General features: G+C 44.3%; 1 protein-coding gene across 1 annotated transcript in view; it reads right to left on the bottom strand.

The window, feature by feature from the left end:
- The window catches only part of SYN2 (synapsin II), a 206,058-nt gene that overhangs the window by 5,252 nt on the left and 174,884 nt on the right, over nucleotides 1–25,922 (bottom strand). The window contains exons 6-11 of the mRNA XM_027583091.2: nucleotides 24,092–24,154; nucleotides 23,548–23,690; nucleotides 19,729–19,803; nucleotides 19,162–19,264; nucleotides 17,655–17,804; nucleotides 2,508–2,568 (exon numbers count right to left, since the gene is read on the bottom strand). Coding sequence (XP_027438892.2) covers nucleotides 2,508–2,568; nucleotides 17,655–17,804; nucleotides 19,162–19,264; nucleotides 19,729–19,803; nucleotides 23,548–23,690; nucleotides 24,092–24,154 — 595 coding nt within the window. The remainder of the gene's footprint in view (nucleotides 1–2,507; nucleotides 2,569–17,654; nucleotides 17,805–19,161; nucleotides 19,265–19,728; nucleotides 19,804–23,547; nucleotides 23,691–24,091; nucleotides 24,155–25,922) is intronic.

The raw sequence follows: 25,922 nt of genomic DNA, 5'->3' as shown, positions 1-25,922 counted from the left end.
TCTTCCAAAGTTTGGCTTCATCTGTATCAGCCTTTTCTTGTAAAGTACAGCAGGTTGATGGCTCAGCCTCTTCTACCAGGAACCTGAGTTCTTTCCCACTTGTACAGAGATGCTTGAATAGCCAGAAACTTTACAACTTAACACTGAAGACAGATATAACTTTTCCTTTATTGCACATTAAGCTGTACAAGAGAGTCACAAAAGAGAGGTACTTAAATCACACTTCCAGCATTGGCTGAGGTTCTCCCAGCTGGATCAGTACAAAAAAAGGGGACAACATCAGAAAAGAAATGGGTATAAAACACCTGAACAGCAATCCTATACTGTGACATGGATGTCCCCCAGGCCACAGAGTTGTCCCTTAGCATGCTGCCTGAGGGCACATGATAGTCAGGTTAGGCTGCCTGCTTTAGTTTCTCCCCCACCTGAGAAACTTTGGCTAACACCACCCTGGAGCCTGACTGAATTCAAATGGCAACTTTGTATTTGTGGCTCACAAATGTCACATGAAAAGCACCTGGATGTTCACACTGATAACATGCAGAGAAGCAACACCACCATCAGCTCACTACTTGGACAAAAGTAAAAATAAAAATAAAAATGTATTCCTCCATTCTGGGAAATGTTGCTTTATTCCTTTCTACCATTTCATCAGATTGGGAGGTATTTAAGGACCTGATTCTTACGCAACCCACCTGGAAGTGCATAAATGCATATATGTATATATTTACAACAGATCGACCAGCATCACCATCTAAGGGAGGGATCACAGATGAGAACACTCACACTCAGTGCATTTCCCCGTAGCCTCAGAATCTGCCCGCAACCAAAGAAGAAACTAGGGCACGTGCCCTTGACACATACATCATACTATCAACACTACTCCTCAGACCTGGAATCCAGAATGGTAACATTCATCAGTATGGAAGTGAGAGGAATGTAACAGTAGAGCTAGAAGCACTTCTTTAAAATGCAAACTGCTGGCATGAACTCCCACAGACCACAGTGCTAGAGGAGACCACTCAGCGCCCATCCCAACCTGGCTAGGAGATGGCAAGATGAGGCACTGAAGCCGAGGCCTGCTTTAATTAACTGCCTCATCACTGCCCAGGAACTGTGTGTCAGAGCAAAGAGGACAGACTGGTGAGGTTTCTTCGAGAGCCATGGCTGTGGAGCCTCTGCCCCAAACACACACGAGCTAAAATCAGAGACAGTTCTTCCCAGGAAAGATAACACTCCTCATTCTCTGGCCTCTGGAGGGCTCTTGTTACAGCTGAAAATGAAAGCAGGAGTCCACCTCAGAGTTCTGTAGGCAGTGTACCCCATCTGTGAAATGGGACATTTCTGATTTGGTCTCATGATTGCCTAGGGAGAGGCCAAGAGCAGAATGGTGGACTCCTTCTCAGACTTTCAGTAGTTTCCTGCATCCTATGTCCACAGTTGCTAAGTATCATCTCTGTACATAGGTCAGGCTTTGGGGAATACAAAGCAGCCTCAGTTCCACAGAAGCGCATAATATGGCCAATTCAGAAACAGCAGCAAAGAAGAAACAACTTAGGGGGACTGAGATCAACACACAGAAAATACTCACAAGTTCACTTTGATATTGCACATCAGCGGCCCCATTTTTTTTTTTTTTTGTCTAATCTCATAGCTAATTAGTTAATAATAAAAAAGAAGGTACACTGGGATGTAAAATACAGAACACATTCCTGGAAATAGCTTGTTCTTTATATTTCATGTCATCACTAAAAACACAAGAGCTCTACAGGCACAGCCAGCCTATTCACATAAACTCAAACTGCACCAAATTTTAGCAAATGGAGAAAAAGGTGGATGCCTTCAGATTCAACGGATGAAGCTATGGAAATTAGACCTTGAAAATCTCTTAAACTTTTATCTATTTACCCTAGTCATGCAGAAAGGAAGCAAAAAGCACAATTCATTGAAGATCCCAAGCACACTCATGGAGGTAAGCAGGGGGTGGGGGGGCGCTTTAATCTGAGCCTGGGGGGTGCGGAGAAGGAGAGGAGTTGGGTTTTATTTTTGTGGTCTTTGTTTCTCCCCTGTCCATCCCCCCAGTCCTATTTCACCCCACATTATGTAATGCTTTAAAAAAAATACTATCAAACCACCCAGAAGATAGAGTCACACTGGACTTGGGAGAGGCACAATTCTTTTGTACACTGTTGACAAACAGCCCTGGAAACACAAGTTATACAGAGAAACATAAGTGAGCATTACAAGCACGAACAGGAACAGGTAAACAACCAGACAGAGGAGCTGACACTGCATAGGAAAACACAGTCCAGTCAGCATTGAAAGAACGCAGAAACGGCACCAATGGGAGGGTCTGTTGCTCCCCTCCCCGCTTTCCTTTCTTCCCTTGTTTGTTTTTGGCTTAAAATTTCTGCTTTGAAAAATGAACTACCAATCACTTTAAGAAGCTTGGACTTGTTTTGGCCCTACTGCAATGCCATTACAGTCGAGAATATACTGTAAACAACCTTGGGGGGCTGGCCGCTGAGGTGGGGTCTTGCTCGAGTCCGGATCCTTAAGTGTTCCACTCTGGAAGACAAAATGCAAAAGAGATAAAAACAAAACTCCGAACAGATTCCAAAGAGAAACCCTGTGGCATGAGTGCAGTGGGATCTGATGGGGACCATGGGATCTGGCCTAGAGGCTTCTGCTGTTCCAGAAACACCTCAAAGGGGTTCTCAACCTCTGGGGTGTTGCTGGGGCACAGGTCTAGGCAGTCTGGGGCTTAGTCCCACACTGATAGGCAGTGTCTGTGATCCCCAACCCCCCTTTTCATTTCCCTCCCTCTTAGACTTATTTTGTCTAGAAGCTTTGAGTCTTCTAACAGCACCTGGTTTCTTCTCTGGTGGCTACCTGCTGTCCAGTTCCTCGTTGTACTCACAGGCCTGGCCTCCTGAAGGAAAGGGAGGATCAACACCAAACTCCAGAGAGTGGGTTGGGCTTTAGGGGACTCCAGGGGCCCCGAGAGCAGGGGCTGGACCAGGTGATGAGTCCAGACTTGCCTCACTTCTCTTGCAGAGTTAACTCTGGGGTTGGATCAGCTCTAGCTGGCTCTGGAGTCAGATCCACACTTTGGGCTATGCCGGAACTCCCACAGAGAAGGACTTGAAGGAGGGGGCAGTCATCTGTTTCCCCCAAACCTCCCTTACCCAGAGGGAAAGAGTAAGATGTTAATGCTTGTAAAAGTACTCAAGGCCAAGCTGTTTTTTCTTCTCAAATAGCATAAATATATTTTATTCAACAACATGGCTCCACTCCCATGCTTCCTCTCCTCCCAGCTGTAATTCTGATTATGGCCTGACAGGATCGAAGATGCATGTGACTTCAGTTTGTCTAACATTGGAATTAAAGGCAGTGAGCATTTGGAGCTTAAATTCAGTACAAGGGAAATGCTCTATAAAGCCTACGAGTTGCCAAGCGTGCCAGTGGTGATGTCACAGAGGGAGTTGCAGGGGCAAGGCTGTGAAATGGGCCGAGCATGTCTTTAGCATTCTCCCACTTCCTTTTTCAGTGCTTCTCTCCCTCGTGACGTGCCCCTAAGCCCTACTCCCACATGAAAACTGTTTCTCCTCTTCCCCATTTCCTACGGCCCTTCCATTCTCACCATCAGTCTCCTCTCCTCTCCTGCCTACCAAGGCCTCAGCCCCACTCAAGGACAGTTGAAGTGTTACCCTCTCCAGTGTCATGGTCTTTAACAGCATTGCCTAAACCTATCCTACTAAAAGGAATTAGGGCAGTAGGAGGCAGGGGACATTTGAAATGTCCTTCGTGACACCACATCAGAGGGTGCTGTTCTATCTACAATCCCCACCCTCTCACAGATCACAGCAAGCACACCAATACTTCCCCTCTCCTTCTTCCAAGCAATGTTACGGTGCTTGGTCTGAGCTCTGACACGGAAATACCCACACTCAACACACCAGCTAGAGATCACACCATCCAGTCAGCAGCAAGACCCATCAGTTTTTCCCTCTCAACATCTAAGATTCACCACCTTCTCCTGACCATTGCTGGTCAAGCCTGTACTATATCTTGCTTAGACTACTAGATTACTACTACTACTACCACTACTACTACCACTACTACTACTACTACTACCACTACTACTACTACTACTACCACTACTACTACTACCACTACTACTACTACCACTACCACTACTACTACTACTACCACCACTACTACTACTACTACCACTACTACTACTACTACTACCACTACTACTACCACTACTACTACCACTACTACCACTACTACTACCACTACTACTACTACTACCAGAATAGTCTCCTCATGCTTTAGTCTCCTCTCTCTCCAATCTATCCCTCTGTGCCTACCTAGTGTCCTCCTACACTCCTTCCCAAATTGTGTCACTTGACTGCTCTAATAATGTATAGCTAACACATGCATATGTGACAGGTAACATGATGGACATTTTGATAAAGTATCGCAAACCTCAAAGGACCTCTATGAGGTAGATGCTATTATTATCAACACCCCTAATCTTTCGACAAAGAAACTGAGGCCTAACCAAGTCAGGTAATTTGCCCAGGGTTACACGGTAGAGGCTGATGCAGATGGGCTGTGAGGCTAGGCAACCTGATGCTCACATTTTCTTCCCATTGCCAACAGGATGACAACCATATCCCTCAGGCTGACATCTAAAACTTGCTTCAGCATGGTTGGAAATGACCTTCCTAGCCTTCTCTCTCCCTCATGTCCTAAACACACCTGCTCCCTCCAGGCACAACCCCTCACTCTTTATTCTCTAGGCTAGGCCACACCATGTTACCCTCCAGGAATACCTTTCCACCTGTTTTACCAATCCCATCCAATACATCCTAGATGTCTAAGTCACTTTCTACCTCATCCATGAAATATTCCCTTCTGACTGCCCCTTTTGACTGTGATCTCTGCTCTGACATCCTGAAACAGCACTTAGAAGACTCATACTACTGAAGAGGGTCTTCGTAGTGTTGTGTTATGATCCTAAAGACTGGGATGATGCTCCCAACAAGACTGACAGATCCTTCAGGGCACAGACTACGTGTCTTCATCTTCCCCTAATTCCTGACAAATGCAATGCCCCTTGTTCTCAAAGAAAAATGGGGATATATGGCCTGTACAGGAACTATTTATTTAAAAAGTTAAAACAGTTGGAATTAGGAATATTTTGGAAAATTCAAGACTATCGACATTTTACCAACACCATCAAGCACAGGGCTGAGTATATAAGAGGTCCTTAATAAATGTTTGTTAAATAAATGAACATGAAGTACAATAATGGTGAAAATCCAAAAAGGACTAGAGCATAAGTCTTTAGGAGAGAAATGTTCAATCATAGAAGTTTTGTATGTGTAATATGATACCATATTGTATTTGGTATCAACTCCAGGGAGCAGCTCTGAAAATGCTCAGGTTAGGGAATTAAATTTGAGACCTGCTATATGTGCCTGTATATCAGATGCAGAAGGTAAAGTTAAAACAAGCCTCAAAGAAGCAGAAATTGCTTCCATCAAGACTGCCTAACCCAGGGGCACTTTAGGCCCAAGAGTTCTTTCCCACTGTGATCTCTTCTTTCTCTTGACCTGGCTGCCAACTAGTGAAGTCTGGGGCCAGAATATAGTGTTTGATAATGGCTGCACAGGTAACAGGGTGGCCTTTCTACCTGGGCTTCTGACATGCTAAGACTGGGCCTGGACATCAACCTCACCCCCAACACACATACACATACACTGCTGCCTAGGTGTCCAGCAGCAAGTCTTTAAGATTGGGCAGAAGAGTGACTGAGGAATTTGGGCCTTTGGGCTGCAAAGACCTTGGATTCAATCCAGATCTGCCATTTACCAGCTTTGTGAACTTGGGCAAGTTATTTCACCCCTCTGGACCCACCTCTTTTCACAAGGTTTCTGTGATGTTAACTGAGATTATCTATCTATCTATCTATCTATCTATCTATCTATCTATCTATCTATCATCTATCATCTATCTATCATCTATCTATTCATCTATCTAGGTATCTATAAGCATCTGGCCCCAGTAGGTGCTAAGTAAAATGCAACAGATGATGGTGATATTGATGAGGAATTTCCTCTGAAACTCTGTCATTACCCAAGTCTTAATCCCATGATGGAATATCCCCTGCAATGCTCTATTCCTAGGCTTCAGAGAACTTTATTTAGTTGTGATAGTAAAGCCTCCTCTGGTCTCCCTGACAAGCTATCAGTGTTATGGTTTCTCATTGCCTGAGAAGGATACTCAGATGAAAGACAGTAAAGTTCATATAGTTTGTGGAGTCATTAGACTGGCTCTTGCCAGTCTCCTTTCCTGGGGCCTCACCCCATACCATCGATGGCTGCCAATCACCTCAGACATTGGTCAGGAACAGCTTAAGATGTTCTCCTCCAAGAGAATTGTTATTTTTAGATAGGGTTATGGAAGACCATATAACAAGAGAGCAGAACCAGGGCCAATGGGCAAAACTCCAGAAAGGTAGAATTTTAGTTATGGGAAGAACTTTCTATAGTAAAATCAGTGGAGGAGGCTATCTTGGGAGGTGGGTATGTTCATGCAGAGGCTAGAGAATTAGGACAAAGATATTGTAGAGAATATTCCTTCACTAAATATGAGATAGATGAGGTGAACACTATGGTTCCTTCTATCCTGACAACTTATGATTCCGGGGTTGGGGCTGGGGGGAGACCCTTTGAAATCCCATAGATTAAGCTCGAATGGTAGAACTCCAGATACTCATTGGATGAGCTGACAGGGGTAATCATACAAATGAGGGCTGGCCCTGGATCTCCTCAGCCTCAGAAATATATAAATAAGACATAGATGAACTGAGCCCAAAAGTTCCCTTCCAAAAGCTTCAGAGGAAGAGCTCCCAGAGGCAGTCCTTTGAGCTGGAGCCTGGGAATATGCCTTGGCCACCCTTGTCTGGCGCCTAGGGAGCTTCACCCTTTCCTGGCTCCACAGAGGTTGTGGACTGAAGACTTCCCAGGGACTCTGAGGGGTAGGGGAAGAGTCCCCTAGGACTGTCCGTTGCTAGGCTGAGACTCTCTAGCTCCACCCACAAGCCATCCATCTGTTGAGGCTTAGGGCTATTCCCGTGGGGTTTGGCCGCCATGGGATCTGTCTCCAGTCACCAAGAACCGCCTGAGATGCTGAATTCCACAAAAGTCTGGCCACTCTGGCGTCACTGCCAAAGTCTGGCCTGTAGCCAGCTCGCAGCAGGAGCCCATGGCCAAGACTGAGCTGCAGTTTCCCTCAGGAAGCTGAGTTGACTCAAACAGGTAAGAAATATGTAGTCCAATGCTTGTGCTCAGCTGCACTTAAAAAAAGGGGAATAAGTGGCCTTTACAGCAGCATAAGAGGGGGAAAAACAACAACTGCAGCTTTATAGAATGACAATGACCTCAGAGGGTCTCCATTTATAATACTGCTGCCAAAAATTTGATACAGTGAGAGGGGCTTCAGTGTCTCAAGGCGGGGAGGGCACTGGTTTTTTGCTTTCAGCTGATAAGCCTCACAAGAGAGCACTGGAACTAGTTCTGGGTGTTTCTTTAAGGGGGACACCAGTGGAATTAAAAAATAGGTACATGGGGAAAAAGTGGGTATCTGGAGCAGATAGGATGGTGAGAAGGATGGAAATGACATCTTTCCTCATGTGACTTCGGGAAAGTTACTTAACTTATGAGTTTCAGTTCCTCAAGCAGACCAATTGGGAGGATTAAGTGAGCAGAAGATCAAAGTCAGTCAAATGTAAATCTGATCAAGGTCAAGGACTGACTTGGTAGTAGTGAGCCTCCTGGCCTCCTGGCCGTAGAGGTATTTAAGCAGGGCCAGGACAAACTCTGGTCAGAGATGCTATGGAGGAGGTCGCGAAGTTGCAGGCAGATGACTTCTTCAGGCTCTCTGGTTCTGGGTTTCCATTAATTCTTTCATGCATTTTTCAGTTCTTTAGCTGTCTGAGATAGGATACAAGCCCTTCTTAGCTGCAGAATCTTGAGTCCAGCAAGACCCCAGGGCTATTGAGCCTGAGAAGTGGTGTCTGCAGGCACAGGCTTTTAGGGGCTTGGCAAGTAGAGGGTGCTACTGCTTTCCATCAAAGTCGGTTGGGATGGTATCCCACTTTGCTGAACCCACTGTTTTAGCAATCTGAGAAGTCAGGGAGGCAGGAAAGGCAGGTGTAGATCAGAAACTCCTCTATGTTGACATGTTTAGCACCTGGTTATCAGGAGAAAGAAAGCAAGGGTTTCCCTTACACAAGGTGACAAAGGCCCAGCTCTCTCCATTTTTACCTTCATGAAAAAGGCATGGAGCAAAGCATTGTAGACCACTCCCTAAACTGGGGACCAGAAGGTTCAGCTCTCCTGCTTATAAACTGTATGACTTTGGACAAGTCATTTGTATTCTCTTTGCTGATGTATGAAATGGAGATAGATAGCAGCCCAAACCATCTCACATAAGGGTGGTGAGACTCAAAGTAATGTCTGTGCTTTGTAAACTGTACAGTGCTAGGCAAAGCAATGATATAAGTGAGCATCATTACTATAATTTAGATAATAATAAATATCAATCCAAAGGAATGCAGCTCTAACGAAGCTCTAGACTGTAATGCGTTGATGGAGAAAGTATTGTTGGGTGGCTTCCTGTCACCTGGTGGATAGCAGCTCAGTATGTAGGGGATTCTGAGCTAGGTTATACCATGCCCTCTGTATATCACTGACTTGTTCCAATGAGGTTCTTGAAGATGCGGAAGAGTCATTTCAGAACAATAAATATTAGCTCTTGGGGTGGATGGACAGGAAATCACTTGTCTAGGAGAGAAACCAAGCCCATGGATGAGGGTTTATGGGGTTTTGTCAAAGGCACGTTTAATTTGCTATCCTGTGGCTTTCAGCAGACAAGCTGGGAGACAGGAGCTCCTATCTGAGGTCCCAGCAGGATGGAAAGCTGAGGAAGGAAAGACACTGAGTGACTCAACTTTTGAGAGTTGTTGGCCTGAGTCCAGCTGCCCCCACTAAGGAGGAAGGCCTGTGCTTACTCAGCATATCTGAGACAGGAAATTGGGAAAGGGTCTCAGGGTCTGGCCCCAGGAAAGAGGCCAGGCCAAGCTCCTCGCCGGACACGCCACAGAGCTATTCTGATCAGCTCCCCCAGGCTCCACTCCCCCGGTCTAGGACCCCAGGGGGAATGAGGCAGCAGGAAGGAATGTGGTCAGAAGGTTGTAGGTTCAGTCAGAGCAAAGGGGACAGCATGTTTTCTGGCACCTTGGGATTTTTCTGAGATCACTTCAGCAGTTACCAGTGCCCACCTTTCTTCCTCTGAAAGGTTATGAAAGGTTCCCAAGGATGAGCTCCCCCTTCTCCTTTCATGAGGGAAATTGCTACACTGAGGGCAGAGCTCATCTCCTGGATTGGGGCCCTCCCATAATCAGTGATTTCCTAAGGACATAAGAAGTGTCCCATGGGGGCAGTCCATGAGACCTATGGGGGCACTAAGGGCCAGGTCACCCAAGGTCAGAATGTCAGCTTCAAGTGATTAAAGATGTCCCTTAAAAGTTAAGACATCCCCAAAATAGTCAGTTTCCCTTAATAGTCTGCTAAGGGATCTGGTCACTAGTGACTTTATCTGAACCTGCCTCAAATCTCCTCACATTTTCAGCTTACACTCACTGGGGAACAAATTCCCTAAAGCCAGTTCTGCTGTGGGAAGCAGGAAGGCCTTTCATTTGTCCTAAATTTACTTCTTCTAAGCTATGTAAGTCCTTCTTAGTCCCATGTTTGGGATCTGAGCTGTGTCTCTTCCCTAACTGCATGGCACTTTAGACCCCAATGAAACCCCTTCTCAGTCTTGGTGTCCTGTACTCAAGAGACTTCGTCTTTTCAAGCCTCTGTAGCTGGAAAGACCTGTCTGGAAATATTTTTGAGTATCTCTTTAGCCCAGAAAACCAGTAAAAAGGACTGGCAGAATGTCCCACCAGAGGCCAGAGGCTACAGGTTTATGGACCTCAGTTCTTCAATTCTGAAGTCTCATTACTGCCCTTTCCAGGTCTGTGGCTAGCACACGGCATCTTAGATCTGGAAGGAGATTTTAAGTTACCTACTCGAACATCCCTAGCCCCCAGCCCATCCTTTTACCATATCCCTGACAAGTAGCTCATCTTGCCCCTGAATGAGTATCAGCGATGATGTCCCAGCCACACACCACTTCTCAGAGGAGCCATTTCCTCTCCTAGTGTTAGAGAGTTTACTCCTGTCTTTTGGCAGGTTTGCCTTTTGGCACAAGTCCTCTCGCATGACAGCTACCAGAGAGCTGAAGGTACTAAGCCATGGGCTTCTTGAGACTATTGCTATTCAACTGGAGCTCCTTTAACTTTTACTCAAAGATTTGCCAAATGCCTCAACCTCCTGGTTCTTTCCTGGGAGCACATTCCAGTTAGAGTTAGAACTTGTCCTTGTTATACTGTGACCCTCAGACTGGAAACAATATTGCAGGCGTGGTCTGACCTGCTCAAGGTAGGCGAAGAGGCTCATCTTCCTCCTGGACACCACATGTGTACTAATGCTTCCAAAGGCTGTCTTAGAATCACTCTTCATGGATATAACCCACAAGCCAAATAGAAAGTTCTCTGGTGTCTGAAATCTCTGCATTAACAATTCAGTTCTTTGACTCTGGAAAACTTTACAGGAAAATAACAAAAGTGGAAGCAGTGTAATGGGAAATGAAAAAAGATTAGCCACACGAAGGAGAGCACCAGGATGCCACCCCTACTGGCATGACTTGAAAGCTTTGTCCACCCTAAGATTTCTCCCTGATTCCCAAGAGTCTCAGGAGCAGCATACACCTCTCTAGAGCCCTGGGTTATAAGGCCCAGCTCAGATCCCAGAAGACAGACCCCAGGATGTGTGTGGGTGATGGGAGAGCAGAGCCTATGGGGAGGCTTCAGAGGTATATAGCCTGGAGGCTTTGGCCATCACTGGCCACCAGGTGTCACTGCCACCTTGAGAACAGTCTCCCTGAAGCACTTCAGAGCTGATGGAGTCACTTGCCCTGGCCAACTCTTAGGCAGCTCCAAAGCTGGCAGTCCAGCTAGGCTGAGACCAAGTTGTCATTAGCCAGATAAGGCTTTGCCACTCACCTCCCTACTTTTAGCAACATAGCCAGTGCCTCTTACACCCCCACCCCTACCCCTTTGAACTGGGCAAGCAGCTAGCCTGGGCCCACTCCAATGACTTTGCTTTTTGTTTTCTATAATTAATCCATCTCAGGCTAAGGGGCTGGCTGACAACAAGGCAAGGTGTGCCCTCTATTAATCTCCCCCTCAGCCTCCTTTAGGGGCTCTTCTAGAGTCAAAGAAATGAAAGCTTTAAGGGTGGAGCTGCAGACAAGGATAGAGAGGGAGAAAGAGAAAGGTAGATAAATAACTAGTCATTGTTGGTCCTGGTCTTGACCTAGAATACTGGGCAAGAAATAGCTCTTAGGGCTTGTGACTCAGGCCAGAAGCTCTTTCAGTCTGAGCTGCCAAAGCCACAGAAGAAAGAGGCCAGCAAGAGGGGCTTAATTGTGAGGAATGGAATGTGACTTAGTGACAGCAGCTAAAGGCTCAGTGCACCATGCAGAGTTCTGGCTGGGACCCAGGTAATATCCCTTGGTTTGTATCCCTTCCATTTGCACATTACCAAAATCGCTCATAGGATCCTGACACCAACTCTAATATGCTGCAAGGGCTGTTAAAGACACTTACTCCACCTGGGAACTCACTCAACAAGTATGTACTCCAATGCCATATCTAGGGGAGAAGAAGGGAGTGGTTTGTCTGGGTAGGAGGAGTATTTTAATCACTGCCACTTGCATAGAATTGCTATCATATGATCATAATAAAAAGTAGGCAGACAGTTTTAACAGATTGTTTTTTAACTCTCCTACTGACCACTGACTACACCCTCCTTAGTATACCCATGATATATTCAATGGCTACTAGGTGTTAGCTACTCTGCAGACCCTAGAGATACAGCAGTGAAGACACCCCTACTCTTCAGATGCTTACATTCTCCTGGAAGAGCCAAAGAAATAAATAGACAGGAACAATTTTAGCTGATAGCAAGCGCTATGCAGAAAGTTAAAGAAGCAGGGTTGGTAGCCAGTGATTAGGTGGTAACTTTGGATTGTTGAGGAAATGTCAGTTATACTGTCATGAAGGAGCCCGCCATGCAAAAACAAGGGGAAAAGCGTTTCAGACAGAGGACACAGCTCATACAAAGTCCCTTACCAGTGAGGAACAGCTAGGATGGTATGAAGGCAAAGAGGCAGGTAGGGGCCTACATGAATTGCTTGGCGAAAATTGAAGGGAGGACAAATTTAAGGCAAAAAAAAGAGTTCTGCTTTGGCCACGTTATATTTAGGATGCCTTTAGACATGCAAATAAAGATGTCAAGCAAGAGTTAGAAATATGAATCTGGAGTTCAAGGAGTGGTCAGGGCAGGAGATAGATATGGGTTAGCTGAGATCACCAACGAAAGTACACAGACCAAGTTCTAAGGCACTGACGTGTGGAGATTTAGCCGAAGTGGAGGGGCCAGCAAAGGAGTTGAGAAGGAGAAACCAATGAGGTGGAATGAAAATCAGGCAGGAACAGGATCACTGGAAGGAAAGTGTTTCAAGAAAGAGGGAGCATGGTCAACTGCATCAAGGTTACTAAGAAATCATGCAAGATAAAAAGATGGGAAGATGAGAACTAGGTGACATGGAGTCACTTTGACAAGAGCAATTTCAGTGGGATGGTGGGATTGGCTTTTATTTTATTTTTCTAAATGGGAGATGTGTGTGGGTGGGTGTGATAATCTTCTAGAAAAGAAGAAATTGATGATAGAGAAGAGAGGGATAACATGAGAGCAAAAAGGAGGTGGGATCCAGATCACCCATGGAGGGTGGGCCTTAGAAGAGATTCATGTGGCTAAAGATGCAGATAAACTGGCAGATGTAATAGTGGGAATATGGAAGCAATCTGGTCTGACAGCTCCACGGGCCTGGAGCCAGGATGACTGAAATATCTCCTCAATCATAACCAGTGGAAATGTGCTATCATCAGGGAGAAATGGGAGGTAGAAATATGACCAGTACAGTCATGACCTCAAGCCCAAGTTGCAGCGTTTTGCCAAATGTGACAGATTCTGGTATACTTTCTGTCTTTAGGGTGGCCTGGGGTCAAGGCACAAGGTTCAGGAGGAAACTGACAGAGAATACAAGAAGGTACCATCTGATAAATGGTGATGACCTCTGTGAATTCAGTCATGATTTCAATTTAGAATATAAACAATTTTCGACAGGGACGGTATCTCATTTATCTCTGTAGCCTTAAGTCTATTAACTAATTTTAACTGCACACGTTGAGGTAGGCCTGTGCTAGTCAGTGGAAACACAGTTGAATAAGCCCTTGCGCACAAAAAGCTAAAAATATTTGAGGGATATTTGCTAACTTAATTTAATCATGTATATAGTAAAGAATTTGGCCTTGCCCAAAGATTAATCTGGCTCTTTCCCCCCACTCCTGGGAGATAAGTCTAAATTCTTGGAATTTCATAAGTAATAGGAGTGTCTTTTTATTTGTGGCGAAAGCCCCTCAGACCGCATTTGATAATACATGCTGATGAGATGACTCACAGTGGTCCCTGGGGCCACAAGGTATTAACCTGACTTTCATGGATGGGGATGCTAGAGATCAATTTCAAGCAGGTGGTCAATCAGTCAAGCATGCCTACAACATGAAAGCCAATGAAACTGTGAACAATGAATCTCAGATGAGCTTCCCTGATTGGCACCATGTGTACTGTTACATATGGACGCTGGGAGGTTAGGACAATGGAATCTTTGTGTTTGGAACACTCCCAGACTCTGCCCTGTGCATCTTCCTTTGGTTTATTTTTTATCTGTATCCTTTCCTATAATGCCCCTGTGAGTGTAACAGCTTGCAGTAAAGTATGTGAGTCCTTCCAGAGAATTCTTGGGAACTCTCTGAACTTTCTGTTCATGTCAGGAGTGAGGGCAATATTGTAGACAACTGTACTCTCAGACTTTGCAATTGGGCAGACTCCAGGTTTCATGTGACCTTAGAATTGAAAGGGATCTAAATATCATCTGATTCAACTGAATTCTATAAGTGAGGAACCAGAGGTCTAGAGATAGACCTCGGGTTCCAAGGTCACATAATGTTATGACAGAATAGGACTAACCCCTGAGTATCCTGACTCCCACCACAGTGTGCTTTCCACAATATCCTGTTGTAGCTTTAAATATGATCCTGAGCAGAGAAAAGCTTATCCTTGAGTCAGTCTGGCTTTACTACAAGGGATTTTTGAAGGAGTCCCTATATTTAGGAAAACTCATTCCTTAATATGTTTCTTGACTTGACTCTGATACATTCTAGATTTTTCTTGAGAATATTTAAGTTGTAATATGTATTGCTTGCAAAGTAAGGGGCTTGTACCAAAGAAGAGTTAATGCTTTCTGTGGGGTAGAAAGTTTTTTTGGTGATTTCTCTTTGTTATTGAACTTTCATGCTTCAGATATCACTTTTGTATAATCTAAATTTCATTGCTAGAAGACATCTTAGTAGTTTTTTTGTTCAGTTCTTCATTTTACACATGAAGATGCTGAGGCACGGAAACAGGAAGATACCTACCCAAGGCCACTTGGTAAGTCAGTGGCAAGGACAAGGCTAAACTCAGGTCTCCTCTGCATTCTAGTTCAAAATGACTTCCCTGTAGAAGGCCAAGAGAGTTTTGCACACTTCTATTTATAAAAGTACTTGAGGGATCCTCACAGAATCCCAGAACAACCCATTTTTGTTTATCTCACCTGGGTAGCATTAGGCTGTCTTACTCTATCATAAGTTAAGCTGCAACCAGATGTTCTCTGTATTTCTCAGGGTTAAAGGGAAGAAAAGGACCACCTGTCACTCTTCCTGTAGGGCAGGGACAAACAACAATCTGCTAATCCCTAAGTTTACAAAATAATAAAATCTAACAACAGGTCTGATACTGTTTTAACCAGGAAAATCTTTTTTTTATCACCTCTCATTAAGTACAACATTTAAATAATGGGCTTGTATTTCTACAAGCAATTAATCTTTGTTCTCTTAATTACTCTACTGTAATTCTCTGGTGACTAACATTCCTGAGGTACAGAAACAGATTCTTGCACTTGCCCAGAGGTTTGACACATGTGAGCCAGCTACAGAAGGTATAAAACACCCATACGAGCTATGTATGATAGCATCCCACGGAAGGGGGCTACTCTCAACTTGGATGCCCAAAGTAAGTCTACTGGTCCAGAAGCTCCCATTTATCCAGCATGAGTAAAGATGGAAGTATTCTTTTTTTTTTTTTTTAAAGATTTTATTTATTTATTTGACAGAGAGAGAGATAGCCAGAGAGGGAACACAAGCAGGGGGGAGTGGGAGAGGGAGAAGCAGGCTTCCTGCAGAGCAGGGAGCCCGATGTGGGGCTCGATCCCAGGACCCCGGGACAATGACCTGAGCTGAAGGCAGATGCCTAACGACTGAGCCACCCGGGCACCCCAAGGATGGAAGTATTCTACTCAAAGAAATTTTCAGAGCTTAAAAGGTATTTAGATCTATCTCATATTATAGGTAGAGAAACTGAGATCCAGAAAAAGAACTGACTTTTTCTTTTTCTTTTTCAATTCTTTTTCAAAGAATTGTCACAGTTTTATTTTAGTCATTTCTTAAAAAAAAAGAAAAGAAAAAAGATTATTTATTGATTTGGGTGGGGGGAGGGCAGAGGGAGGGAGAGAATCCTAAAGCAGACTCCCCAAGACCCCAGGATCATGACCTGAGCCAAAATCAAGAGTCAGACACTAAAATGACTAAGCCACCCAGGCACCCCTATTTTAGTCATTTCTACAGATAGTTCTTATATATTATATTTCTAGCTTTCTTAAATAACATGTGGGATACTGACTTAAATATAACTGTTTCTTTATGGTTCAGGTCCATTATTATGAATATCAACTGTGCTCCTATGCTATGATTCTGTAACATTCAAATGATAAGAAGACAAATGGGGGTAATTGGTTTCTGGGCTGGTTTATATAGTTTTTCCCTCCCCACCCCTTTTCTTCTTTCTTTACTAAAGGATTTCCAGAATCCAATTACTTGGCTTCCAAGGTTGCAGTATAATCCCAGGAAGGCACTGATCTTTAGAAAAGGGAGTGATGATGCCAAAGCTGGAAGCTGTAGGGAACCCAAGCCCTGAGGCTGCTTACTTACTTAATAACAACAGGTAACCTTTTTTGAGCATTTATGATATACTATATATGTGTTATATTTTAGGTTCTTCATTTAATTCTCATAATAACCCCAGGAGAGGGGTGCCATTGTCGTCTCTGCTGAGCCACATATAAGTACTTTATCCAAGGTCACAAAGCCAATAAATGAAGGGTCCAGGATTCAAACTTGGGTAGTTCTCTTTTCAAAGCCCACACTCTGAAATCACTAGTCTATTCTATCTCCTTAACTATTTGAAGTAGGATTTTGAAAGAAAGATTTCTGAGAGATTTTTATGTACAAGTGATAAAACTTGAGCCCTAGAAAAGGTAGTAACGTCCCCTAAAAGTCACACAGCTGTTTCGGGGAACGGCTAGACCGGGACCCAGTTCTTGGAGTCTCCCAAGCTTTTACCACTTCATTATGCAAAAGTTCAGTGGGAAGAAAGTTGGGCAACATTTTTGCAAAGTGAGATATCTCCTAGATGGGACTTAAGACCCTCAACCCCTGCCTTTCTTTGGCCCATTCTAGAGCCACAGGGCCTGAGCCACAGAAACTTCAATGTGGATTTCCTACCAGACCTGCATCTGGGATACCGCCGTTGTGGATGTGATCAGCCATGAGTCACACACCATAGTCAACTGAAGAAAGCTGCCTCCTCTCCCTTAGGAAGGAAAGCAGATTTCTAATTTGAGTTTTACCTCATCACTCTCTTCCAGAATGAGGGACCTGACCCTTTCTTCTCTATAACCAGCAGATTTCTGATAAACACTTTCTCCACAAATGTGGCAGACCCCTCACAGACAGTGAACAGCTGGTGAGAGGTCCGACCCAGCCCTTCCTCAGAGACCTCCCATTTGAAAGTGGGAGTATCTCGGGCGCCTGGGTGGCTCAGTTGGTTAAGCGACTGCCTTTGGCTCAGGTCATGATCCTGGAGTCCCGGGATCGAGTCCCGCATTGGGCTCCCTGGTCAGTGGGGAGTCTGCCTCTCCCTCTGACCCTCCCCCATCTCGTGCTCTCTCTCTCATTCTCTCTCTCAAATAAATAAAAATCTTTAAATAAATAAATAAATAAATAAATAAATAAATAAATAAATAAATAAATAAATAAATAAAAGTGGGAGTATCTCAAGGGAAATGGGCTCTGTTTCCCCAGAGACTTCAAGTTCAGAGAGAAGAGATCCAGTACTCCATTTCTGGACAGTTCTATAGCTGATACTGCAGACTGCTAATGAGAAGGCTCCTCCATCCTGGAGCCACCACAGTCTACAGCAGTGGGCTTGGGAATAGTTCTTGGCTCCCCTGTGTCTCTTCCTGCTGCTTACCTGTGGCTGCTGGGTGGTTAAGGGTCTCTGAGGGGACAGGACAGGGGTCCTGGACAGCAGTTGGTTCATCTTGCTAATGACTAGCTCAGTGATGAGTTGTCTGTCCTCCACCTGGTGTTCACCAATCAGTGGCATACTGCAGTCCATGACCTAGTGGAGGATGTAGCCCAGGTTAGGAAAAGGTCTGGAAACATCAAAGGCTTGGTATAGACTTTCAGAATGAATAAGACTTAAGGCATCAGAGATAGGTTGGGGATGAAACTGGTGTTCTTATCTTGAGCTGGAAGCATGTTCCTTTGCAGAAATAGGAACTTAGTCTCCCCTCCAGCAAACTTTTGCTTTGGATCTTTCCTCCCAGACGTCACCCAGGCCAGGGTTCAGTAAGACTGAAAGATCCATGGCTGAAGGTAGTGGGGAAAGGGGGAGCGCAAGGAGAGAGCCCAGCTCCAGGGCTTAGAGGTTTGCAGTCAGGGAAAGCAGGAATACATGAAGGTCATTCCCTTAACTCTCTAGTTAGGAGTAGGCAGTTTTCATCTCTGAGACTTTTCACCCATGCAGTTTCTATCTCCACACATAGTCTGCCCATTAAACAACTAGATTTCTGCTTTTGCTCATGACCTGGGATGCCTTCCATTTTCACCATCATTCTGATTCTTCCTGTACCTCAAAGTCCAGGTAAATGTTTTCCTCCTTTAGAAAGTGTCCACCTAACCAGGATCATAGATGCTGTAGTCCAACCCTCATTTACGGATAAGAAATCTGAGTCCCACTGAGAGAGGGGGATATGATTAGAACACTATGTGCCAAGTAGTTTATATGGAGTAGATTCTGAAGCCCACTTTGGGCTTCTGACTCTAATCCTTTGCAAATACCACCAACTCCTGGCAAGGAGCCTTTCCTGCTTCCGGGAAGATTGGCAGGAACATGTGTGAAGGATTCATACTGCTACTGACTTTCCCTTTAATATGGGGAAAGGAAGTAAGCAAAGTTGTGTTAGAGGACCAGGCTGAGTAAAGCAACTCCAAGGCTCAGAGAGCTGCTAAGAAGAATCTCCTGCATCCAGGAGACCTGAACTCTAGCCCAGGTTCAGACACTGATTCACTCCATGGCCTTGAGCACATGCTCATGGCATTAGGCCTTAGTTTTCTCATCTGCAAAATAAGCAGATTGAACCAAATGATTCCCAAGTCCAGCTTTCTGAGACCCAAAATGGTAAATCACTAGTATTCCCAGAGGAATAGCATTAGGCTATGACCCAAGGAACCCAAATCTGGCATCTCTTACCCATGGCATGGGTCAGTCTAGCTAATTGGAAACAATAGCTCCCCACTGGTGGAGGTATTTTGCTATGCACATCCATTGGTCGTGTTGTCTGGGAACCGTCCCCTGGCCCAAGAGACTCTAATCTAAATGTAGTTTGGGCTGCCCACATAGTTCTCAAGCTAAGAGCCTGGCCTCTAGCCTTGGGGGTTGTCTCTTACTGAGATACTCCTTGGGCCAGACTTACCTCAAAAATGTAGTCTTTCCCATCTTTGCCATGTACAGCTTTGACAGCACAGATGTCCAGGCCACCAAACATCTCAGAGCAGGTGTCCACCCACAGCTTGTACCTGGAAGGGATGGGAAGGTGTTCTGAGGCTGGAGTGTTAGCTCATATCAAGCCTCCTTGCTACTCATCATCTCCTTGGCGCCTCTACCTCTACCATTGCACCCCTGGCCTCCTCCCCTCCCTCTCCCCATCAAGCATATGGCCTTCTCTACAGTGCTCTCTCACTTGCTCTCCAGATTCCACCCATGTTTCCAGGCTCAAAGCAGGTCTCACATACTCCATCTAGGTGGCCTTCCTTGGCTATTCCAGGGCAGAGTAACTGCTCCTTTCTTGGAGCTTCTATATCATGTCCAGTCTTTATCTTCATAATTTAGCATATCACCCAGTCCTGCCTGATCTTGTTACCTGGTTGCTTGGGCCTTTGTGTTCTGTCCTGATTAGAGGCTTCCTTTGGTCAGGGTTCATTTCTTACACCTCTTCAACTATGGAAGTTGGGCTGGGGAGTGGACTTCTTCTCTTACTCACCTGTCTGACATGGCGATCTGCTCCAGCATTGCAGAGCCAGTGTTTGTCTTCCAGTTCCCTGAGATCGACGTCCTCCTGCAACAAGGTCCCACCAGGATAGGACAGGCAGTGAGCCACACCAGCAAGAGGGGGGCATGAAACTTTCCGGAATTTTAGCCAACTGCTGCTTTCCCCACCTGCTTCTTGCATAAGTAGCCCAGGCACCTGTCTGCTGAGCTGAGAACCTGGCTGCCCTGCCAACCCCTACCCTCAATGCCCTTCTTCTCTCTATAGTCTGGCCCAGACTGCTGTGGCTCCATGGACACTTCCCTGATCTTTTCAACCAGATGAGCACTTGCTCTCCTGAACCTCACTTACAGTCCTATATCTACTTTTTACATTAGTTATTTGAGCTAAACCTTAGGTCCACAAGTCTAAACCACTTGCAGCCTACCCACTTAGTATCTGGGCTGACTTGGTATATACAAACTGAATTCTATTGATCCTGGGAACACTCTCAGGATTCTCGTGAATATCTCCCCATGGCTTCCTTACTAGCTCATTTATTTGTTCATTCAACAGTTAATTTCTGAGAGCCTACAGTATTAACAATGTGACTCTGGACAAGTCAGTTAACTTTTTCAGGCTTAAGTTGCCTTGTCCATCAAATGCTGCTGATGGAATCAAGTCACCAACCTCTTCTCTGCTGCGCCCTCAGCACCCTCTCCATCCATGAGCAGGTGTTAGAGTCAACTAGCCTTAGACTAAATAGGAGGTGGATGACCTAGTTTCTGGTTTTGGATTTGCTCTTGACTGGCTGGGTGACCATGGGTGAATCATTTCACCTCTCTGAGCCTCTTATCCCTGCGTAAACACAGGGTTGTCATGAGGATCAATTGATACAGTTTTAAATGAATTGTAAAACACCAAAAATAGGCCTTCTTAATTATAAGCCTTCACTCAGACACAGTCAAGAGGAAGAGGATGGTCTAGCAGACAGAAAAGCCCTGTTCACACTGCTGAAAGAGCCATTCATGTGCTGTCCTTGTCACTTGCTACCATTCGGAGACTGGATGCATGTAGTAGTCTCCACTCAGCAGTTCCCAGGAGTACCTTCCCCAGAGGTCTGATCTCAGACACTGAGCAACCTAGACAGACAGCTAGTTTTCAGAGCCCTGAGGTGGACTAGTGAGTCAACTGATGTAATAACAACCCCTCACTCTTGTACAGTACTGACTGCTTGCTAAGATTCTTCCTCCACAAACCCCTCACCAGAGCCTCAGTGCAAATTCCTGTTGTGAGCAGGCTGACATCCTTGCCCCAACTTCACAGACAAGGAGATTAAGACTCAGTAAGGTTAAATGACTTGCCCAAAGTTGTGTATCCAGTCAAATTAGACATAAGATAAAAAAAGCCCAGGACTCTTCTTTCCCTCATTGTGCTGTACTTCCCCTATACCCCATTACCTAGTTCAGAAACAAACAACTAACAGATGAGTGACTTGCAAAATCTGAGTAGAGACACAAAGATAGATCATAATAAAAATAACACTGTCTCCCTAACACTGATGGTTTATGCGTGTGTCCCTGTGACTAGGTTGGGCTCTTCAAGGGCAGGGACAGAGAGTCACACACTTTCAGGACCCCAGCACAGGGCCATAGTATATAATAGGTTCTTGGAAACTTTGAGTGAGTAATAATAATGTCCTTCACACTTCACACTTTTCTCTAACAACGAGATGCAGGGCATAGATCCATATAGGCCACTAGTGCATGGGGGAGCATCAGGGGCACCCAGAAGCCACTCAGTAATAGCTCAACTACCTCTCAGGGCTTATAGGTCACCTGACCTCCACAGAGGGATGCACATTATTACCTACTGAGAGTAGAGCAGGAACAACACCCTCTGTCTACCAAATAAGGCTGTCTTTGGATCTCCAGAGTGAGAGCTAAGGGGGTAGGGAAGACTCTCATACCTTATCTTGGCTATTATCAGGTCAATTCCTTCTGAAAGCAAGGGGATAGCTAAAAGCTTGGGGAAGAGGAGCCAATAGGACCTGAATATTCCCCTAAATAACTATCCTTTGCAAATTAAAAAGAAAGTAAATGTTTTCTAAAGCTTCTTTGGTTGCCCGCCCTTCATCAGTATTAGAGGATTCTCTTTTCTTATGCTTCTTTGAAATTGCTTTTAGAAATCCTAACCTTTAAAAATGAGAGGTCTCCTTTTAAGAATCAAGACACTCTTGCTCTACTGTCATAAACATTTTGCGTTTATTTAAGGGATTTTATTTTTTATTTTATTAGATTATTTTTATTTTTATTTAGGGGATTTTAAAAGTAAAGGATAGGAAATTTGCTTTCCCAGGTGCCTACATATACTGATTTTTCTGCTCCTTTTAGCTGCTTTTTATAATGGTCTTTTAAATTATCTTGTCTTACATTGTACACAATTTTAAAACAATCTTAAATTCCTTTTGAAGCAGCAAGACTTTAAATAAAAAACTATAAACGCTTAAAAAAGTAATAATCTAGAAAAAAAGTAAAACAGATTCTATGCTTTGGTTCTGTTCAAGGGCTCTTCCCTGAATACTTATTGGGTGCTTACTCTGTGCCTGCAGCTGCACAAGCTGGTGGAGCTGCAGAGATGATTTCACTGTTCCTGCCCAGGGAGCTCAGAGGAGGGTGACAGAAATTCCTGTTTGTGCAGCGGGCTAAACTAGAGGGGTGTACAGGGTTATGACAAGGGAGGGGGGCAGGGTCCTAACTAATTCCAGGGGTGGGGAGTAAAAACACTGAAGGGGGAGACAGAAGAACAATGGAAATGAATGGGCAAGAGAAAGGGAAGCTGCTCAGCCTTAAAGTCTGCTCAAGTGCCGAGCGGCCAAGACCAAATTCAGATATTAGAATGTTCTTGTTTATAAAAGAAATACTACCCTATAGGTTTTAAAAAGTGAGAGGCTCATATTTCCAAAGTTGGCATTGTAAGCTATTTTCATTCTTAGGTATATTATAGAAGACTGGGTCATCCTGAAATCTTTTCTTTCTCTAAAGTTGAATGGAGGAAACTTTTAACTTTCCATTCTGGCAGATGGACACAGTCATGTGGAGAAGTCACCTATTCTCATAACCACTAGGTTTTTAATGCTCTGGAGTGTTTTCAGGGCTATATATTTTCATTAGGAGTTTCTTAACCTTTTCTGAATTCCGGCAGCCTGGTGAAGCCTATGGATTCCTTTCAATGTATAAAAATACATAAGATATGTACATGTATAAAATAAAGTACATAAGCTATCAAAGAAACACAATTTTTGAAATAATTATCAAAATAGTTATCAAAATATTAAACAAATCTGTGATTTAGTAAAAAATACATTTCTTTGTAAATAACAAAAGTATTTACAGGTACAAATGCAGTGACAGGTCTAATAACTACCATGATTCTTGAGTAGTGATCAAAATAATTGGTATTTAGAGATATCGGTCATAACTGCAGTGTGAATAAAAAAATCTCTGTGATTACCTTTAGTAACAAAGTCACATGTGCTGTTGCAACTACTGTAGTCTGTTGTCATGGTTTATGACTGAGGAGATGGCAAATTTCACTTAGAGGCTAGTGAAAATAAATATTAATTTTATTTCTCATCTTAGTTCATGGGCCCTCCTCTGACTTGAAAGGAACTCAGGCTGGGAGTCCCTGACTTGAATAGTACCCTCTCTCTGGCCCCTGCCTTTTGGGCCAGATGAGGTTAAACTGAGAGTCGGCTGCTACCTGGAGGCTCAGATTTTCCACTGGGCTGAGGAGAAAGTGAAGAATATCTACTGGTACCCCAGCCCCACTTACATATAAGCCTTGTAGTTGTTGCCTATCTTCTGGACCCGGATGTCATACTTGGCGTCAACAAAAGGCTCTGCTGTGGCATATGTCTGGGTGAGGGCCACCACACTAGCAATGTCCTGGAAGTCGTAGTGGTTTTCCACTTTGACCTAATGTTGGAGCAAGGCAGAGAGGGTGAAAAGGAGACATACAAATACATACACTGAGAGTCACAAGAGCTCTAAGCCTCTAAACCCATCGAGATGTTATCCATCCAGATGTAAACCTGGATGCCACATCTCCCTAGGACACCCTTTCTCTCTAGCTTCCCCTCCTAGAGCTCAGGAGCCACACTTGCTACAAAGGGCCCAAGGGCCCAAGCAAGTGGCCTGTGCTCTGCTTGTTGGAAGAAGTCTGTTTGGGTAACACTCATGACTTCAGAGGGGCCAAATCGTCTCTTTGGAAAGACTTCATGGGGAAAGGAGGCAGAACAGTTCATAACCAGGCTCTCTAAAAAGTACCCTTCTTGGCCTCAACCCCAAAGCACAGCAAACCCTTACCATGGCCTTACCTTGCCCATGCCTGAGTGAGCATGGCCAATCTTCACTACCACAGGGAATGTGGGCAGTGTCAGCTGAAAGCAGAGGAGAAAGGAATGAACTGGTCAGAGTGTGCCTCACTCTCTGTGGAATCTTACAAATATTTTTCTTGGTAACACCCTTGGAAGGGTCCTTTAAAGAACTAGCCCAACCTACTTGCTTTACAGATTAAAAAACTGAGGCCCATAGAGTGACAGTGACTGCCTAAGGTCACAGCATACTAGTAGTAGGACTGTAAGAACCCTGCTCTGCCACTCAGTACTCTCTACATCTTTAAAATTCATTGCTTCAACTTTCTCTGTATTATACAAACCCTGGGCAGGACCAGTCCTTAGCCAGAGAAAAAGAAAAAAAAAGAAAGAAAGAAAAGAAAAGAAAGAAAGAAAAGAAAGAAAAGAAAGAAATGAAAGAAAGAAAGAAAGAAAGAGAAAGAAAGAAAGAAAGAAAGAAAGAAAGAAAAGAAAGAAAGAAAGAAAGAAAGAAAGAAAGAAAGAAAGAAAGAGAAAGAAAGAAAGAAAGAAAGAAAGGAAGGAAAGAAAGGGGGAGAGAGAGAGGGAGGGAGGGAGAGAGGGAGGAAGGAAGGAAGGAAAGAAGGAAGAACATCTTTGAAAGGGTGAATTTTGTTGTATATAAGTTGTATTTTAGTAAACCTGAATTTAAAAAGGAATGTATCTTTGGAATCTCAATGTCCCTTTTGTCATGTACCTTTTAGTACCCTCCCCTTCCCCTTCAAATGTCCAGCTTCCTATACTGAACCTGGCTTTTCTCCCTCCCTTTTACAATGTCAGAGCTCATCAACACCCCAAACTCACAACCAAACACAGCTTAGGATGCTAAGGCCTCTTTCTGCCCAGTTGGAGGTTTGCAAGAGAGCTAACTTAAGAATTCAACATGTTTATCTAATTTGAAAGACATCCTTAAAAGTATAAACTCTATCTTGAGGTAGCCATATTTTAACAGAGGGACAATAGAAACTTAAAAGGAGAACTACCCTCCAAAGGCAGGATTTCAAGTGGTTACAAAGTGGCGATGGAGGAAGTACTACGGTAGAGCAGAAGGAGCACTACACCGTATGTCAGGAGACTTGCATTCTAGTCCTCTCTGCCATTAGCTTTCTGAAAGTCACTTTACCTCACTGAGCCTTTGTCTTCACATTTGCCAAAATGAAGGGACTGGACTGGATGCCTTTCAGGGTCCGTCCAATAATAAATACATCAGGCTCTATCTTGGTTCGGATGTTATATGAAGAATCAACTTGGTCACCAAATCTCCTCTTTCTCAATCAGACTCAGCTCTCTTTCAATTTCCTTCTTTTCAAACATCACTACCACATCGAAATGAGAAGATATCTTCTGGAAAAATTAAAGTTACTCTGATAAAAATTCAGATTCCCATGGGAGTACCTGACCTGAGGATTTCAGTATTCCTGGCTGAGGCCAGTTGAATCTGGGGCAAAGAGCTTCCAAGGGCCTTGGAAACATGTAGTTCAAGCCTATTTAATGGAGAAGAAAGTGAGCCCAGAGAGGCAAAGATTGCAAAGCTACCTTGTGACACAATCAGAACCCAGCCTTCTACCTTCTAGCCAAGCACTGTGTGGAAATATCCTATAATAATCTCATGGGTCCCTTTCTATTTGGAGACTTGGAGCACTATGCTCTGTCAAACAGAGCAGACAAGGCTCTGGTTGCAGTGACCCCATGTGCCTTGCTTCTTTGTTTTCTAAGCTGTCTCACCTTCCATGAGAAGACATAGTCTCTCCAGTGAATAATGACATGAGATAGGAACCAGTGTAGCCTAGGATCT

The sequence above is a fragment of the Zalophus californianus genome, chromosome 1, assembly GCF_009762305.2.
Source record: "Zalophus californianus isolate mZalCal1 chromosome 1, mZalCal1.pri.v2, whole genome shotgun sequence".
In the NCBI taxonomy this organism is placed as follows: Eukaryota; Metazoa; Chordata; class Mammalia; order Carnivora; family Otariidae; genus Zalophus; species Zalophus californianus.
The sequence above is the reverse complement of the archived record's forward strand: the minus strand, read 5'-3'. Positions and strand labels throughout refer to the sequence as shown.